This window comes from Malurus melanocephalus, unplaced genomic scaffold (genome assembly GCF_030028575.1).
Source record: "Malurus melanocephalus ecotype Western Australia unplaced genomic scaffold, MMel_1.1 scaffold_61, whole genome shotgun sequence".
Classification (NCBI taxonomy): domain Eukaryota; kingdom Metazoa; phylum Chordata; class Aves; order Passeriformes; family Maluridae; genus Malurus; species Malurus melanocephalus.
The window spans coordinates 1,385,232-1,403,299 of NW_026623293.1; the positions used below are offsets into that span (position 1 = coordinate 1,385,232).

The following is an 18,068-nucleotide window of genomic DNA, read 5'->3' on the forward strand; positions in this document are numbered from 1 at the left end:
AGTGAAACAGTGCTGCAAGTTCACTTTTAAATAAAAGTGAAGGAAACTTATCTCAAAGGCTTGGCACACCATAGAATTGCTACAAACTTTTAAAATGTTTCCATTATCTTTCACTCATGTTGTAGTAGAGAATTACATTTTTCTGTTGTTTTTTTATTCTCTTAGGAAACCTTTTACTTAGATTTTAATTTCTGTCTATTTATGTTTGCTTGAATACTAATGTTAAATGTTTATATTTCCTTTGAACCATACACATTATGTCCATATTAGTCATTGCCCTAAATGTTTTTTTTTCCCCAAGATTTTGATTACTTCATTTTTTGCAGGGTTTCTTTGAGGATGAAGATGGAAAGGAGTATATCTATAAAGAACCTAAACTCACGCCGCTTTCAGAAATTTCCCAAAGGCTCCAGAAACTCTACTCCGACAAATTTGGAGCTGAAAACGTCAAAATGATTCAGGATTCTGGCAAAGTATGATCTTTATTCTCTCTAAAAAATTCTAATATATTGCTCTCACTTGAAATACTGTGGGATCAACTGTCTGTTACTCATTTGGCACACAAACATCCATGTYTAAAAACTCTACTGTTTGAAAGGCATAAGAGGAACATTACCTCCTACTAAGTATGCCTTTTAGTAGAACCGAAAAGCCTAATTTCTGTAGTGTTACCTCTTAGAACATTAATTGTATTTTAGAACAAATTTGGATTATGATCATATTCTGTATTAACTTCAGCTGTATTTCTTGTCCATTCATATGCAGTCATTCTTTGGAAGCTTTTCCCTTTTCCACACCTCAGCTTCAGACTTTATGGTGATTTCCTCTTATTATAATTTCCTTAATGTTTTTGTTCCTGAATAAGGATCCTTTTTAATCCTTGATTCAAAAATTTCTGTGCTTTTTGGCCTTGAAGTGCAGCAGTGGTGAGTGTTTAAATGTTGGAACTTTAAAAGGAGAGTAGGACTTGATACAAGGGCTGGGTTCCACAATCAAGAGCGGTTCAAAAAAAAACCAAAACCCAACAAACCAAAATTAACAAAAAAATTCACAACATGCTGTAATGCATCTAGCTGTCTTKYTTCCTGATAGTTAAAAACTGAATGCAGGAAATCCCTGTGAAAACATAAGCATTTCCTGTGTTTTCAATAATTTATAGTGTAAGAGACCAAATTTAATTTCTTGAAGTTGTCTGGATACTATTAGATCCACTTTATTCACAATGTTGCTGTTTGATTTTTTTTTTGGTCCTGTTTTTAAGGTAAATCCTAAGGATTTAGATTCAAAATATGCATATATTCAAGTGACACATGTAGTTCCATACTTTGAAGAAAAGGAGTTGCAAGAAAGAAAAACAGATTTTGAAAGGACTCACAACATTCGTCGCTTTATGTTTGAGATGCCTTTTACCCAAGGTGGTAAAAGACAAGGAGGAGTAGAAGAGCAGTGTAAGCGACGGACTATTTTAACAGGTACTGATGGAATGAAATGCTTTGACTGGAAACATTAGTTCAGATGCTTTAATTCTGTTCTGTATGGGTTGTTTTTTTTCCATTTCACCTGATTAAGTCCTCCATCAGCTAAAATCCTTTTCATATTTTTAGCCATAACTAGGTTTTTCAGATTTATTTCTTCAATGGGGAGTCCTCAATATTATTATCTTTTTTTCCCTTAAGCTTATAGAATTGTAAATCTGGAGTCTAGCTTTTCTTGGTCTTAGAAAAAGACTGTTTAGTGTTTTGTCTTTGTTAAATATGAGTGTCTATATTAATCTAGTTGTGAAAGCAAGTAAGTGACTCTGTATTGTTAGCTGTCCATAACCAGTACTTGTGAGGAAGTAGGATATACAGCTTTGCTATTTTTGATTATTTTCTTCTTTGAGGTATGTGAATAATAAGCAATTCTTTTCACAGTTCTCATATGAATGAAGTTCCAATGGTTCATTTCTTGGTGGTAATTAGTAGCAGTAATTACAGTGGTCTTCCTTTGCTGTAATGCATGTAAAGCAGTCCGTATTTACATTGCAGTTTAGCTTCTCTGTCCATTTGGCAGTACTTCTAATTATGTAAGTTATTAAATTGGGCAACTAATTACATCAAAATGAGATTTTAGCGTTWAGATTCTCTCAAAGCACACCTTACTAAGGGATCTTTCCCTAACTGTGTTTAACTTGTTTCTTTCCACAGCTATACATTGTTTCCCATATGTGAAAAAGCGCATTCCGGTGATGTACCAGCACCACACTGATTTAAACCCAATTGAAGTAGCCATTGATGAAATGAGTAAAAAAGTTGCAGAACTTAGGCAGCTTTGCTCTTCAGCTGAAGTAGATATGATCAAATTGCAGCTGAAGCTTCAGGGAAGTGTCAGTGTTCAGGTAAGACCTTCACTGTGCAGCTGTTTTATTTGCTTCTGTCCTTGAAAAGTTATATAAGGAGCATTTTATAATTAGTTTCTGTTCTGTATGTTCAAGCGTGTCCTAAATTAGAATTATGCTCCCTGTCTGCAGTTATTTCCTGAATAGGAAAAGTCATAGAAGTATTTCATGTAAACAATTGATCAGAGATAGTTACACAAAAGAATTAAGATTCACCTCTGCAATTTGTTGTGTTCCAAGCCCCACCAGATTTTAGTGTAAAGCTGAAACTGATGAGAGGTAATGGATGGACATGAGGATAAATTAACATATTTTGCCTAGCTGTGGGTCTGCCCACAGTAGGTCCAGGATATTTTTGTAAGAACCCTATGGAGATAAAGAGAGTGATAATCCATAGGGGGAAGGTAGTAATAGAAAATCTTGCACCACATGTCTTTTTGCCTAAGGCAAGCAAGAGCTGGAATGTATAAWGAAACCATCAGCTTCACCAAAATAGGGTACCTGAAGCAGGTGTACATGTACAAACCAATATGGTAAGAATCCTTTTAAAAATGCAATGACAAAAGTGCTGCTCTATTATTTAAAATTGATTAAGAACAGAAGAACTGTTAACACAGTCATCTGACATGARCAGTTGTCATATTCAGCATAAAAGGGAAAAGGACCAAATCAAAGTTCCAGAATAATTCTCAGCTTGGAAAACTGTTTTCAATAGATAAGCAGACCAAACAGTAGTAGGTTTAGCTCATTTTCCCACCCTAATTTAATAGACAGAGACAGCAGATTGGCAATATCTGCACTTGCTTTGCCACATCACCAAAGTGGTTTCTTTSTGCCAGGACAGGTTCATAGCACTGGACAGAGCTCTTCTGCTCTTATGTTCCAGCTCTTGCTGTTTTCTTGTTTTGTAAGTCCAGCTTTTTTGAAATCAAGGTATTCTCATAAGAAAATCAAATCCAATAAACACCTGCAGCACCTGTTATTGCTAACACAGTATATCAGATATCTGATTGTTTTTAATTGTCTTTCTTTTTAGGTTAATGCTGGTCCATTAGCATATGCAAGAGCTTTCTTAGATGACACTAACACCAAAAGATATCCAGACAATAAAGTAAAGCTGCTAAAAGAAGTTTTYAGGTATGGTGTGGAGAGTTTGGGATTTCTTGGGGATGGGGGAGAGGAAAGAAAAAAATTTACCTTTTTTCAAGACTCATAAAAGGTTTTTTTGAAACTTTTAACTTTAACAGTGTTCTAATTCATTAAAAACATACTTTAAGCTGACATTTTAAATCAATCTTTTGGATTTCTGTTTGAGAACTTCCTTATTTTCTCTAAATCAGGCAATTTGTTGAAGCCTGTGGGCATGCTCTGGGTRTAAACGAACGACTGATAAAGGAAGATCAGTTGGAATATCAAGAAGAAATGAAGGCCAACTACAGGGAAATGGCAAAAGAGCTTTCTGAAATAATGCATGAACAGGTATGTGCTGAAATTAAGTTATACATTCTATTATTCAGAATGTAACTGTAATGTGAAAACAGCAGGGAGGATGTATGTAGGGCTTTACACAGAGCATTGTTTATATTTTTCCTTTCGGTTGGTGTGTAAGTCTGTCATGAAATTGCAGACCTTCATTTTTTTTTTTGTTTGTAAATTTTCTTGGCACCAGCCTGGTTTTTTATGGGCAAGGGAGACTACAATAAAGATAAAACAAACATAATGAAATTAGTATATATGATCAGCAAGCTTAGCCCTTTGTCGTTAGGTTTTGGAGGTATAAACAATTACTTTTGCAATGAAGAGTTAAACATCTTTCAAGAGGTATTCCAATACATTTTCTTCGGGGAAGTCTAATACTGACAAGCTAGAAATATGGGGGAAGGAAAACCAGAACTCTCGTGGAGTTTGGAGATGTATCACTCAACCCTTGCATCTGGGTTCCATGGTAGAAATGCCTCCTGACTTCAAAGACAATAATGTTATTTCCAGGAGGACAGGAAGACCTGAGGTTTAGTGCTTAATTCCTGCCTTCCTGACATTTTTATTCATCATATTCATCACTTCAGGCTCCTTTTCTTTCATCCACCATTACTTGTATAACCTTTTTCCAGAACCCTAGAATGGTCCGTGATTCTTAACCCTCTTAAGTTCTTGGGATTTGCATTTCTGGCCCACGAGAAACACCTGTGTTTTCTGATAACATTTTACCTTTCAAATACACAGGTCTTTGRGACTCCCTTAGATGCATGACCATAATAGAAACTTTTCTCAGTCTAGGAACCAATGAATCCTAACCTACACAACCTGTCAATACGAGGAGGTGTTCTCTGTTTCTCTTGTCCACACAGAAAACCTGTAGGCTCTACTGAAAAATCAAACTGTACAGAAAAAAATCAAACTTGATACCTACCTGAGGCATTCAGCCTATCTGACATTTAAACACTCTGCTAATATTCCAGCTTTATTTTTTCAGGATTGCATCCTTTAATTGTGCAATGGCTTTATCCATTTACTCTTTTTTGACATCTCTAAATTAYTCTGTTATTATCCAATAAATACTTACTCAAAAATCTAGTGAGCTTGGTGGTATAATAGCTTTTCTTCAGGCTTATCTAAGAGAGATTTGCTCTTATTCTACCTTTGCTTAGATGGTATCCAAAACTTTTTATGGCAACTTTTTTCTATTCATAAATAAGCCACTTGTCCAAAGTTCACTTCACACACTTTCTTGCTTTCCATTATTTTCTGATGTGGTTTCTCAGGTACTGTGTTCTGATTAGCTCTGTGATACGATATAAATATGATGAAGCACATTGGCTTTATTCTCATTCTCCTATTTTGATATCCTGTCACAGAGAAGGGCTTATGACAAAACTAACTATTTTTAAATAACAGTGGTAGAGAACATTGTGAACCAAAGCTTCAAGAAGTGGTACTATTTTTCCAGAATTATGTGGTTGGATGTGTCTTTTTAATAAAAAACAGTAGTAGCAGAAAATATTTTTGAAAGATTTGTGGAACAGGTAAAGAGTTTGCTTAGCTCACAAAAGTGGGACAGTTTGACTGTATTTCAGTGTGATTTATTGATAAGCAGAGGAGGGTTTAGAATGGGGAATAACTGGTTGGAAAGCTGATTGAGATGAACAAGATACATGAAAGAATTAGACAGCAGTACAGAATACCCCTTTGGAAGGGAGAAGCAAGTGTTTTGGTCAAAGAATTTAATGATAAATACAAGATTAACATTCCCCTTGCATAGCAAAAAGTAAAGGAATATAATGGAAATTTGTGCACAATAAAAACATACTTTGAGCTCAGTGCAAGATTTAGATGTTTGAAAAACACTGGAGTACATGAGTTTCCAAAGATTGATGAAAAGAAAAAGCATCTTCTGAAACATCATGAGTAAATCATRTTGCCCCTTCTTCTCTTGATTTACATTAAGACAAACAATGAATATCCATAAGATACTGTGAACAGAATATGGAAGTACAGCAGTGATTGCAGTAACATGTACTATTAGCCTACCACTGTGGTTTTTTTATACAAATGTAATTAGTTGTATATAATTAAAACATGCAATGTTGGTGGTTTTGCTTTGTTCTGTTTGGTTTTTTTTTTCAGTTAGACTGATAACTCAGGCTTAGAAACATGAAGCTCTTCATGTAAATCATTAAAAATGTCACCTTTAAGTATCTGCCTATTGCTGCTTTGGGAAAAAGAGCTTTACATCACTGAATAAACTATTTGCTGTAATGTAGCACTGCAAGGTCTTAACAWCTGCAAAAAAATTGTTATAAAAATGCATAAAAGAATCTTAACAGATTTTTCTTTTTTTCCCCTCTGCTGCTTGCCAATATGATCAGATGGGATGGTAATTAGTTTTCTCTACTTCTGTTCTCTTAGTTTGGCTAATCTTTATATAACTCCTTTTTTCAATGGTATTTCTATTTTTAGCATCAATTTGTTTATTGCTGTTAAGAATGAAGTATTTTTTGGTGCTTCAATAGCTTTTCATTAAAAATGTTTAAATCGTACCTCTAAATCAAAATAGAAAAACCAAAAAAGGGCAAGAAGTGAGCTTGTTGTCACTATGAAACTCCTTTTGAAAGTTAACAGGAGAAGTAAGAGAAGCTGTCCAAGCTTCCTCTGCAGAGGAGAGTATAATACTAAATTAGGAGAATGGATATTGGAGAAATAACTTCTCCTAAATCTAGGAGATGATGGCTGAAAAGAGTAACCATCATCAAAAAGTTTTGTGCAGTTGAAGAAGTGCTTGAGTTGATAAGCAGCGCATCATGAAACTGGTTATCTGCTTTAGATGTGCTTATGCCATTTTGTAACRCTTTGGTAAAAATGTGTCTTTCGTTTTAAGATTACTCCGGTGGAAGAAAAGGCCAGTGTCATGCCCAACTCGATACACATTTTCAACGCCATAAGTGGGACTCCGACAAGCACAACGGTTCATGGGATGCCCAGTTCTTCTTCAGTTGCATGATTGTTTTGTAAAGGAAAGTATGTTTGTTTCTTTTCAAGTTTGTGGATTTGCTTCATTGTGTGCAAACTCAGGTTGACCTTGAAGCTAAATGTTGGGCACGTGCAAACTGCGTAGTTCATACGAATGTCTGAGCACACTTAGCAAGTAGCAGTTACTGGTAATAGTCTTTTAGAGTAAGGGAGGCGCACATATATTTTTTAATCTTGCTGGTAAAATTTAAAAGTGTTCACAATGTCATTGCAGAAGTGCGTGTTGGAAAATTATAAAGTTGAAGTTAGCTTCTGTTTTTCATTAGAAAGTATTATTAAAATGAATTGCACATTACAAAAAAAAAAGTGTTGTGGGATGTAATTTTGCAGATATGTAACATTCAGGTGTTCTTTTTGTGTATGGCACATAGAGATTCCAAGTACAAGAACTATTTTGGGGCTAGACAGAGACACTAGTTTTTGGGGTTTAATGGAACTGACAATAGTAGTTTTTGTACCATTTGGCAAATTGTTGTGCTTTATTTTATACCTTGTTGCWTTTTGGAGGTATGCGAGCTTAGATCTTACTGAAGAACTAAATACAACCAAAGGTCTGTATTAATGAACACTGAGTTATACTAAAATATCAATAGTAGTAAATTGTTATGTACATATTGTTTGTTAATACAGTCCGTACAGTCTGTACATAAATGTATTACATTTCTAAGCATTTTTTTAATATTCATACCAGCTCTTACCATTCTGCTTTCAGTTTGTTTTGAAAATTTGCTCATTCCAAGTATATGCAGACTTTACAGTTCATTTATCTCTGTATATAAATAAGTGCAATATAAAGATGTATACAGTCTTTGCTATGTTAGGTTTATATGCAGTTATTAAAAGAAAAACCTTTTTTGCCAAAGCAATGGAGTATGTAATTGGTAATCATGGTTACTGTGGTAAATGGTGGTATAATTTAAARCTTTTTCCATATTCTTATTCTTTTAAGACATTAATTTAGTAATTTTATATTTGGGGAAAATAAAGGTTTTTAATTTTATTTAACTGGAAGCACTGTCCTGCTGTAATTAAACATTCTGTACTACATCTATATTAAAAGGAAAAAGGTAGTTACTTTTCTCACTGTGTGCTCCGTTTTTTTTATTTTWGATTTATCCCTGACATTTGGGAAAAAACGAAATCTTGATTAAAAAAAAAAAAGGCTTTTTGCAACCTGCACGTGAGATGAGATGCAGACACTTGTAGGGCTTATTTCATATTTCGTGTCAATCCAGGGAATTACATTATTAGTTAAGACATCAGTTTCGAGTCCATCACATTCACTGTAACTAGAGGTTGTTATTCACCAGAGCAGTTAATATTGGGAAGTCTTCAAAACTTTTCATCACYTGACAGTGGAAATCATCTTTTCCTTATGACATAAGGTTTAGTGTCATTTTTTGTAGCACAGCRTGAAACACATATGTTGCCATTACTCATCAAAGGGTTTTCCAAAACAGCTCATCCTGGCAGTGAAATGCTGGATATACTCTGCTTTTATAATTATGTGCTAGAACAAAATTTCTGGTTGTTTAAAATTCTTTTCCTTAAAGAGTAAAAAAATCATATGCTTCTAGACAGTGAACTTGTAATGCTGTGTTAAGAGGCATTTCCCTTTTCTTCTCTGCCCTAAATGCTTCACACTTTTGTTTGTCTGTGGAAATGGATGTAGGAACATCTAACTCAAAAGGTATTTCATCATTTTGAGAATATATCCTGTAAAGCTGTTCTGCTGTTTGGGAAGACCTCTGTATCTGTGTATTAATAGAAATTGTGTACATCACGGTGGCTTCTTTCAATTGCCTCACTTTTTCTAACTTTATCCACTTTTCCCTGGGAACAGAACTGACAGTTTGCCTTTTGCACTGAGACCTCAGTTTGATGAAGATGTATCTGCTAACTCACCTATAAATGTAGGATGTATTCAGAATTGAATATGTATCTATGTGTGTGTGTCTGTGTATTTATATATACACATGTAAATATATGTGTGTTTTGCTGAAAACTGGCCTATGAAAAACAGCAGACTAGCTGACAAAGCATTGCTGTAGGTTTACACGGGGTTAAATATCATTAATGATTAACACATATTCAACTCTATAAATCAAGTGTCTGTAGACTTAATCTCATGTGATGTATTTATATGAGGGAACACACCCTCTACTGTTTTGGCTTTATATATACTAAGATAAGAATTGTGGGGGTTCCCCTCCCGCATAATTCCTTCTGTACCAGGTTCCCTTCTCTGTTGTTACTTCTGTAACATGTAAATTAAGTATGGTTAAATTTATTTATAAAGATTTGGGCTCTCTGAGGGTTTGGATTAGAGTTCATTTTCTTCACAATAGSTGGTGTGGGGCTGTGTTTTGGATTTCTGCTGCAAACAGTGTTGGCAGCTCAGGGTTCTCACTGTTACTCCTCTGATTCTGTCCCCTACCATGCTGCAGAGGGGTGATTGATTGAGCAGCTGGGTGAATTTAAATCACAACCATTCTGTTTTGGCACCCAGTGTCAGGCTTGAAGGGTTTGAGATAACAGATTTGACCACAGCGTGTTAGGGGAGCTGATAGTAATTATCTGTTTGGCAGTTGTTGGTCACGGTGTTGATTTACTTGTTCACAGCGTTCGTTTATCTAATCACTAACATGCTCCCTAATTTTTTTTCTGTACATCAAATTTGAGAGCTTGTTAAAGGCCTGATTTGCAGTGCATCATTTGGTTGTGTTTTGCCTGGGAGAACGTGATAAAAGCATTGGCCTTGAGCCTAATCTGGTATTTGGGCCCTGCATTGTTGCCTTCCCTGCACTTTGGGAACTGTCTCATGAAGACAATGAACAATTACACATTTTCTCTTCTCCAAGAACCAACTGGTGGATGAAACAAAGAATGGCACCTTCCCCTTTTCCTCTGGGGTAGATGTCCCTTTTACAGTAACTCTTTACAATCTTGAATACCCTTTGGTAACTAAAATATCCCTACTGGGAGATGTTTCAAACATATTTTTCCAGCTTTTCCTAAGGTTAATTCAAGAATGTCACATAGGGGTATGTCCTGAGGCAGTATTATCATGAGTAGCAAGGCATGTGGGAGAATATGGGCAGTCCAGGACTTCACCACTGAACAAGTGCAGGATCTTTAAGTGATCAATATTTGAATAAAAAAAAAAAAAAAAAAAAAAAAAAGGATGCCTTTGCCATGGCAGAAACATAACTTAGCACTCTTCCAGAGCTGATGTGAAAAAAGTGTTATAAATATTGTTTTAAGTAATATCTAAGTAAATGGAATTATTTAAAATAAAACTTTGTATTTAGATGGACCTGGCTCGTAATTACAACACTTAGTCTAGTAAGTCAAGCAAGGYTTTTTTCTTATACCCAGCTTGTTTTATCTTTGATTTCTTTATGAGAAGACATCATTATAAAGGAGACATCTGAGTCACTGTCTGTCATGAAAGTTAGCTCGTAAAGTTTATGAAGACTGCTGTTCTGTGGTTTTTCATGRACTGAAAAAATTTGTGTTTAATTGTGCTCAGGCTAGGCGTCCTGGAGGTTCTTGGGGAGAATAAAAAAGAAAGGTTTGGCAAATAATAAAAAACTTCAATTGTTTYTATGATATTTGCARAAGTGACTATTTTAACATCYTTAAAATATTTTTATGGGKTTTTTTTTCCTTTCTTAAGTATTATAGTGAACATATAWTTAATTATTTAAAATCCATTTAGACTCTAAATATCTTTTGACACAAATAATTAATTTAAATTATATCTAGTGACTAGGCAGTGTATCCATTTCAAGTTAACTGTAGTAGATATTAGGGTGTTTTTTCCTGGTATTTTCTAATTAAGGWGGAGTTTTGTCATTTCTTCTCTCTATGCAAAACGTACAACATTTTTTTTTCTGCCTAAACAAAGTGTGATTGATATTAGTGAAATACCTTGGGAATGCTACACCTTGTCTGACTGCTGCATGTTGTAAATGATGCAAAAAGCACTGAGAGTTTTTCTAGCTGCACGGTTCTGCTTTGCTGTTTGGATTGTGCGATTAAAGATTAGCTGGAAAGACACAAAGAGGAGGCTGAAGGGATTTAGGTAAATAATCTTTCACTGTGAATCCTTCCAACTTTTTTGTGTGTGTGTGTGTGTGTGTGTGTCTCTCTGTCCTGTGAGATTCACTGACCCCAGATACCTGAGCAGCAAGTGTAGCTTCTCAGGATTCTGGTTTTCGTAGGTAGTGCTGTATAATCTTTGTTTGTCACTCTCATATCTGACTCCCAAAAATGTGGAAGTTTGATGTGCCAAATAAAGATGGGCAACATGAAAATTGTGAACATTGTGCAACTGAGGTCTTCAAAACCCACTCATCTCTCAAAATAAATATTCTTTTAAATTAGTTTCATTTCAATTTAATATTTTAAGAATTGGTATAAGGTTTAAGCAGCTTTACACAAATGTAGTTTTCAAATTAATTGAATAACACATTAGATTTTTTTCCAAGTGTATGAGCGAAAGCAGATGTCCATGAGTCTAGAACAGTTATAAGACTAAATACAAGAAGATTCTGGTAGCTACTGAATAAATAAATWTGAGTTGGCATTTAATGCTTAAAAAAGAAAAAAAAGGATTCTGAAGCCTGGAAGAAATCTGAACAGGAAGTGACTGCATTATTTTGCTCCAGTCAACATTATTAGCACCAAAATGGAAGTGAAACTTGTGACAGAGCTGGTAAGTAACCTAATCTTTTTCCGYGGCATGGACTGTAAAAAGAAGAGATAAAAAGTTCCCAAGGACRCACAGATAATTGTAAGAAAAGAATCTTAGTTAAGCAAAACTGTTCAATTCGTTGTTCATTTCATAGTTCTCAAAACTCCCTGAATATTGCTTGAGGAGAGACAAGTCCAGAGCTGTGTTTCATTTAATGAAGCTTTAGTAGCCACATTAACCGTAGTAATCAGTAACAAGACACTAAGGGAAACAGCACCTTTTATAATTGGTGTAATGAAATGGAAGAATTGTCAACATAACCACTTAGATTTTTAAAAGGTCTGTGACAGGAAAGAAAATTTCTGTTCATGAACAACAGCCTGTTGGGGTGGGGGGTGGTTTCAGATTGCTTAAAGCTTTTTTCTCTCATTGTCAGTAGTGTTGGATCCTTGTTCTGCATCCATAACTTGAAACAGCTGAGTATTTTCTCATCACAGTGTGCTAGGAGACTAAAAATACATACACAATGCACAATAAAGCCTTGAAAAAAATTATTTGAATGTGGTTAGACAAATTATATGACTGTGATTTTTTTTTGCCCCCTTACTTACTTGAGGAAGATACAATTCAGGAGGTGACACCCTGCACTAAAATCATTTGTTATCTGTTTTGGACATAGTGATAATTCCAAATCATAGGAAYTGAAACAGAAATGAGGGAATGCACCAGCTGGTAAAGCATGAGGCATCAATGTGTTGGTGAAGAGCTATGTTGTTAAAATGTGTCCTCAAAACCAGAGGAACAACTTGCCTTGTGCATCTGCAGSGGAAAATGACTTACAGTCRATAGTAAAATWCGCTTATAGAAAAAAAAMCAAGATGGAATTTATGTGACAGAAYTCAACTCAAAGCCAGAAGGAAAGGGAAGTTGGTGTTTATTTTAAACACAACCGATTTCAGTCACTGAGGCTRAATCTCATCGATTTCACCCCGCTGTGTTTTCACACCCATGTGTTGCTCACAAGCACCAAGATGCCCACGTCAAAGCAGCCATCCCAGGCAGGCTGGAGGTCCCCATGGGAGACAAGGAGTGGTGACCCTTGAGTAAGTGCCATGTTTCTGGGGTTCTTTGGCAGTGGAAAACTTTTTCATTTTGCTGGTTTGGGCTGGGATGGAGTTAATTTTCTTCACAGGCRCTGGTGTRGGGCTGTRTTTTGGATTTKTGCTGCAAACACWGCTGRTAACTCAGGGATGTTTCAGCTGCTGCTGAGCAGCGCCTGCACAGAGTCCAGGCCTTTTCTTTCTCTCACCCCTCCAGGGATCAGGCTGGGGGTGTGCAAGGATTAGGAGGGGACACAGCCAGGACAGCTGATCCCAAATGGCCACAGGGACATCCCACACCATATGACATCGAGCACAGGAATAAAACTGGACGGGATGGAGTTCAGCCAGAGCAGCATTTGCTCAGGGACTGGCTGATCATCTGTCGCTGATGAGCAATTAGGCTTTTGGCAGCACTTTCCTTGATTTTTGGGCTTTTTTATCTTTGCTTGCCTTTTTTTCCCCTTTTTTTTTTTTTTTGTTTTGTTCAGCTTTTTTGTGCGGTGTTTTGTTGGGTTTTTTAGTTGTTTGTTTCGTTTTCTGCTGTTTTGATTTTTTTTAAGGGGTCACAGTGTGATTTGAGGTTTTTTTTGTTTTATTTGCTAAATTATGTTTATCTCAACCCACAAATTACTGCATTTTTACCCTTCCAATTCTCTCCCCTATCCCATTGGGAGGGGGATGAACAAGTGTCAGTGTGGAGCTGAGCCTGGGTTAAATAACAGATAGGAATACTAGAGCCACCCAGGTATTTGTATCCTTCAGCTAGCACAGTGTGAGGTTCCATCATCATCTTGCTTACCTCACCCCCCACAAACTGTGGGGAGGGGTTGTTACCTGTGCATGTTTCCCCATTTCAGGAACTTTATGGCCTTTTTCCKTGCTGAGGTAACAAGCAGCAGGCACACGCTGTGCTGAAACCCTGCTGCCATCCTCCTGCTATCAGAGCTCTGCTGACAAGTTATCCTGACATGGTCTTATCAGAGCTCAGGCCTCCTGGTCCTGATGTAAACAGCACATTCCTCAGCRTTTACTACTTTAATTGCTGTTAGTCACGTCCTCAGTCATCAATTCACGCTGTTCATGCTGCTCATGCTTTCACATAAATAATTCTCACTCATGTTTCATTCAAAATATTCTAAATGTCTCTGTTTCAGCTCCCTGGAGCAGTGTGATATGAGTGGGCCTTTACAACAGAGCTGTGTCCWAATGTTGAAGTGCAGCCTGGAAAATGCCTTTTGAGACCATTGATGGAGTCTTTSTAGGAGACTTCCCAAATATATTGGTGTCATAGTGGTACTATTCAACATTTTCACTGGTATTTCAGAAACAAATGTGAAAAAACCCTGCCAATTTAAATTGCATGAAAACAGGGTCAGTCTGTCCTATTTTCATTGCTCTATGTCTTTAAACACAGTATACTAGTGTTCATTGCTAGTGTTACCACCTACAAAGTCATGCTTCCAGGARCAGGGAAATAAATTAAATATACACATTATGTCTTGGAATATAGCACCACTGAAAGGATTTTAATTCTGAACATGGATCTTCCCATAAACAAACTACTAATGTAATTGTGTGGCAAAGAGAGCTGTTACCGAAAGTGGATGTAAACAGAATGGGTGGTGGTGGTTTTATCCCCTGTCCTGCAGCACCCGTGGAGCCACTGTTAAACCACTCTTACTGGGTGGGCACTGGGGCAGAGGTTTTAAAATATTGTAGTGAAGAATCTCCTCTATATAGGAGTTACAAAAATCCAAGTTCAAGGAATATATGGTAGGAGATCTGGGGGACAGCATTTCRACTTAAACAAGTAGAAATTTGAGGATGTACAACCCAAAACCAGTTTTGCCTAACTGAATAGAGAGTGCTGTGAAGCTTTTTTAGTGTGGTTGAAGAAGACAACAGAGATTGGATACTGAAGCAAACTCAGGTTAGAAATTCAAATCAGATCTTAATCCCTATCAACAACTACACTGAGTGCTATGGATGGTGCTGAATTCCAAAGGTCTTGGTATAGTGTTGTTTAATTGCGTTTTTATTTCGGGTACAGTAAACCTGTGTAATCATCTCTCTTAGGTCTAAATGCTAAACCCCAAACTTGAGATCCTGAAATCATTAGCTGTTACAAACTAATGTTAATTACTGTTARCCTGCTCTGTTTTGTGACTATTTTATAAAAACATTCTGGAAAAATTCAGGAATGCAGTCTTTGACACCATAATTTTAGAAAGTGATCTTGTTAACCGGGTTTCAACTCAGGGCAGTGCATTGGTACCAAAAGAGTTGTGTTCAACAGCCACATTTTGGCCAGGCATTAATCAGAGCTGAAACTCGTGCCACAAGTACTAGTGAAGCAGTTTCCAGGCAACTGCATCAGAATATTTCTAGTGTTTGAAGTGATTTGAAATTTATAAATGCAAAAACGCCTGGGATGCTTCTTTGAGAGAACAGTGTCTTGCATGAATGATCAAGAACTTTAGTCTTGTTCCTTTTGTCTGCCTCCACCTTTCTGATAGCAATGAGAAACTTTATCTCAGTTTTGGGTGGTTCTTATCAGCTTCTAAAAACAGGTATGTAATTTGGTCCATGCAGCATGAAAGTTGGATTTTGTCTAATCAAAGTCCTGGGTTGAAGTTCTTAGAACCTGGGATTCCTCAAATTACTTTCAGCCACAATRTGTCTTGTGTCCTGATTTGTCATTTGCAAACTGTTCAAACTTCRTGTAGCCATTTAATGATGTAGTGGGAATGGGTGAAAGTTTTTGTAACTGTTCTTGTTCTGGCTAAAGTTCCATGTATMTGACTGGACCTGTGCTGCAAATTGRGTTAATTTAAATTAATAAGCATGTGACAAAATTTGCAAATACTTTGTTGTCTTCTTTAATTGTAWAGCTGTTTATTGAGGTGTGGTCCTTCTGGAGCTTGTAAGTCTTTAATTTTGGCTTTTTTCTCCCCTTTTACAAAATTACAAGTCATGTACACATTATGATATTACATTGGAGTTATTTGTCAGGTAAATATTTGATAAAAAGCATTTCAATTCAACCTCTTTCAATATAATTTGCTTAATCCATTTATCTTGTRTATTTTAATTAATTTTTATTCCTTTCCATTAAGGCTAATATAGATCAGCTTGACTCTGTCCTTAGCTATTATATCACTATATGTAAATTAAGACAAACAGGTCTCCCTCCTTTCCTAGCAGGATTTTTTATATTGCCATTGAAGATTACAAATTCCTGCCCAAAACCTGCACTAAATTGTTCTTTCCCCTTTTTACATATTGCATGCAATTAATCAATACAGTTGTTCAGGTCCTATATTTAAGAATAACTGATAWATATTTTATTTCTTTGTTGGACAAAGTGGCATCTTACTATCACAGAATATTCTGAGCTGGAAGAGACCCACAAGGATCATAAGAGGGATCATCCAGCTTCCTGACCTTGCCTCAGGCCTGGCTTCTCCCTTACTGAAACATTAATTCTTTGAAACCTCTTTGCTAGGAGAACTGAACCACTTCATAAAAGATTGGCTTTATTTTATCATCTCCATTCCGTCTGTCTGTCCTGGTTACCAAATATGTCAGACTGCTGTTAAAAAAAAAAAAAAAAATTACTGCAATGTAAGTTTAATGGCATCTCTCTATCCCAAATAATTTAAAACACAATTAATATGATTCCAACTTCACCCCGATACAAAATGTGGCAGCACCTGTTAGGAGGATGTGGCAATGGTTTCATACWGTACAGCTGAATTGCACAACAGCAGGAGTGAAAAATACATGTTTGATCATGAGAAGGRAGAAGATAAGTCAGGTGCAGTGTGTCCCTTCTGCCTGGAGCGACCTTTCCACCTGACTTTTGTGCCAGCTCATTTTCAGCTCTCTGGCTGCTGAAATATCTGGGTTCTGGGTGTATCATTGCTTCCTTTAGATAAAGTCCACTGGTCTTTCTCCTCACCTGTTCATCTGCAAGGCCCAGGCTTGGAACACTGCAGTGGCACTGTTGCAGGGGGAAAAGAAGAAGGTAATTCCCTTCTCTGTGGAAAGGTGATTTAGCCAAAGTTCTTTGCTGTGTTCAGCTCCTCTTTCAAAGCACGCCTCAGCAGCATTGATGTTCAAACAATAGTCACGGTCAGCAGCAGACAGAACATCTTCCTGACCACTTCATGGTTCAGCTCATCATGTTTGAGGTGAGCCAGACACAAGTATTTTGAACTGTGCACTTGTGCTACAATGGTGTCCTAAATCTCACCTTGATCCATTCTTAACAGGGACATCTTGCACCAGAGATTTGTCTTCCTGCTCATTAATAATCCCACACACCAAATGGGGGTGATGTTAGTGAGGATCCTTGGTGGGGCAGCATCCCTCTCTGCAAGAGCTTTCTGAACATGCTGGTTTTTTTCCTGTGATAGGCAATAGTTGCACTGTGAAAAACATCTGTGGTCTCAGCTGAGTGCAATTTAATGCTTTTTTTCTGAAAGGTTTGTTGGCTTTCAGAGGAAATCATCAGGGGTTATTGGATGGAGTATTGCAAGCCCCAGGCAGATACCCAGCATCAGCTGTTGCCAAATGAACCATACAGGAAAAGTTCAGTGTGAATATTAACAAAACCAACCATRGCTGAGAGGCATTGTTAGAAGTTCATGTTATCTGATAACAGAAAGGATAGGAAGTCATTTTAGGAGGATGCAGGAACTGCTCCYTGTCTCCAGGAACTGTAAGTGAATGGATGTGGGAGCAAGAGGATGATACTTTGTTCTTTAACCATGTTTTCTCATCCACTTTTTAAAAATGTTCTCAAAAACAGAAKAAAATCTACCTTTTTCAATCTAAGGCTTTATGCATCTGTGGATACTTCTTTTTGGGACAAACCAAKAAGTAATAGAGAGGTGGTAATAGACAAGCAATGTGATGTTATCAGAAAGGAATATGTTATCAGAAAGGAGTATTGTTATGCTTACAAAACAATTGGATATGTACACTGTTATGAAAAAGGCATTTCTATTTCTTATGGAGAGAATGCAGATAAACCATTTCTGCTTGGACATATTTGATTTTTTTACCMTAAGCAAAAGACAGATATAACTGCAGCAGTAACAGGACTTGGTAAAGAAAGCACTTCTGATCAATATTATGTTAGTTAAAAAGAATTCTAAAATATCCTAGAAACTGCTACTAATAAAGCACTTCAAGTTTGGTTTCTAGTAACRGTATACAAGCTTAAATATGTAACTTAAAAGTTTTCAAGTCCAGTATTGAAACAGATAAATGTGGGCATTATTCTGTTATTTCCTTCTTCTGAAACGGGCAATTTTGGATGGGTAAGCTTGGATTAACTTCTGATTACTCAAATTAG

At 36.5% G+C, this 18,068-nt stretch overlaps 1 protein-coding gene across 7 annotated transcripts in view; it reads left to right on the forward strand.

The window, feature by feature from the left end:
• The window catches only part of DOCK9 (dedicator of cytokinesis 9), a 110,386-nt gene extending 102,402 nt beyond the window's left edge, over positions 1 to 7,984 (forward strand). For all 7 annotated transcript variants that reach the window (XM_057366187.1, XM_057366189.1, XM_057366191.1 and 4 more), the window contains 6 exons: positions 327 to 473; positions 1,262 to 1,472; positions 2,187 to 2,377; positions 3,414 to 3,514; positions 3,718 to 3,856; positions 6,753 to 7,984. In XM_057366187.1, the coding sequence (XP_057222170.1) occupies positions 327 to 473; positions 1,262 to 1,472; positions 2,187 to 2,377; positions 3,414 to 3,514; positions 3,718 to 3,856; positions 6,753 to 6,875 (912 nt within the window). In that variant the 3' untranslated portion in view covers positions 6,876 to 7,984. The remainder of the gene's footprint in view (positions 1 to 326; positions 474 to 1,261; positions 1,473 to 2,186; positions 2,378 to 3,413; positions 3,515 to 3,717; positions 3,857 to 6,752) is intronic.
• Positions 7,985 to 18,068: the final 10,084 nt, after the last annotated feature.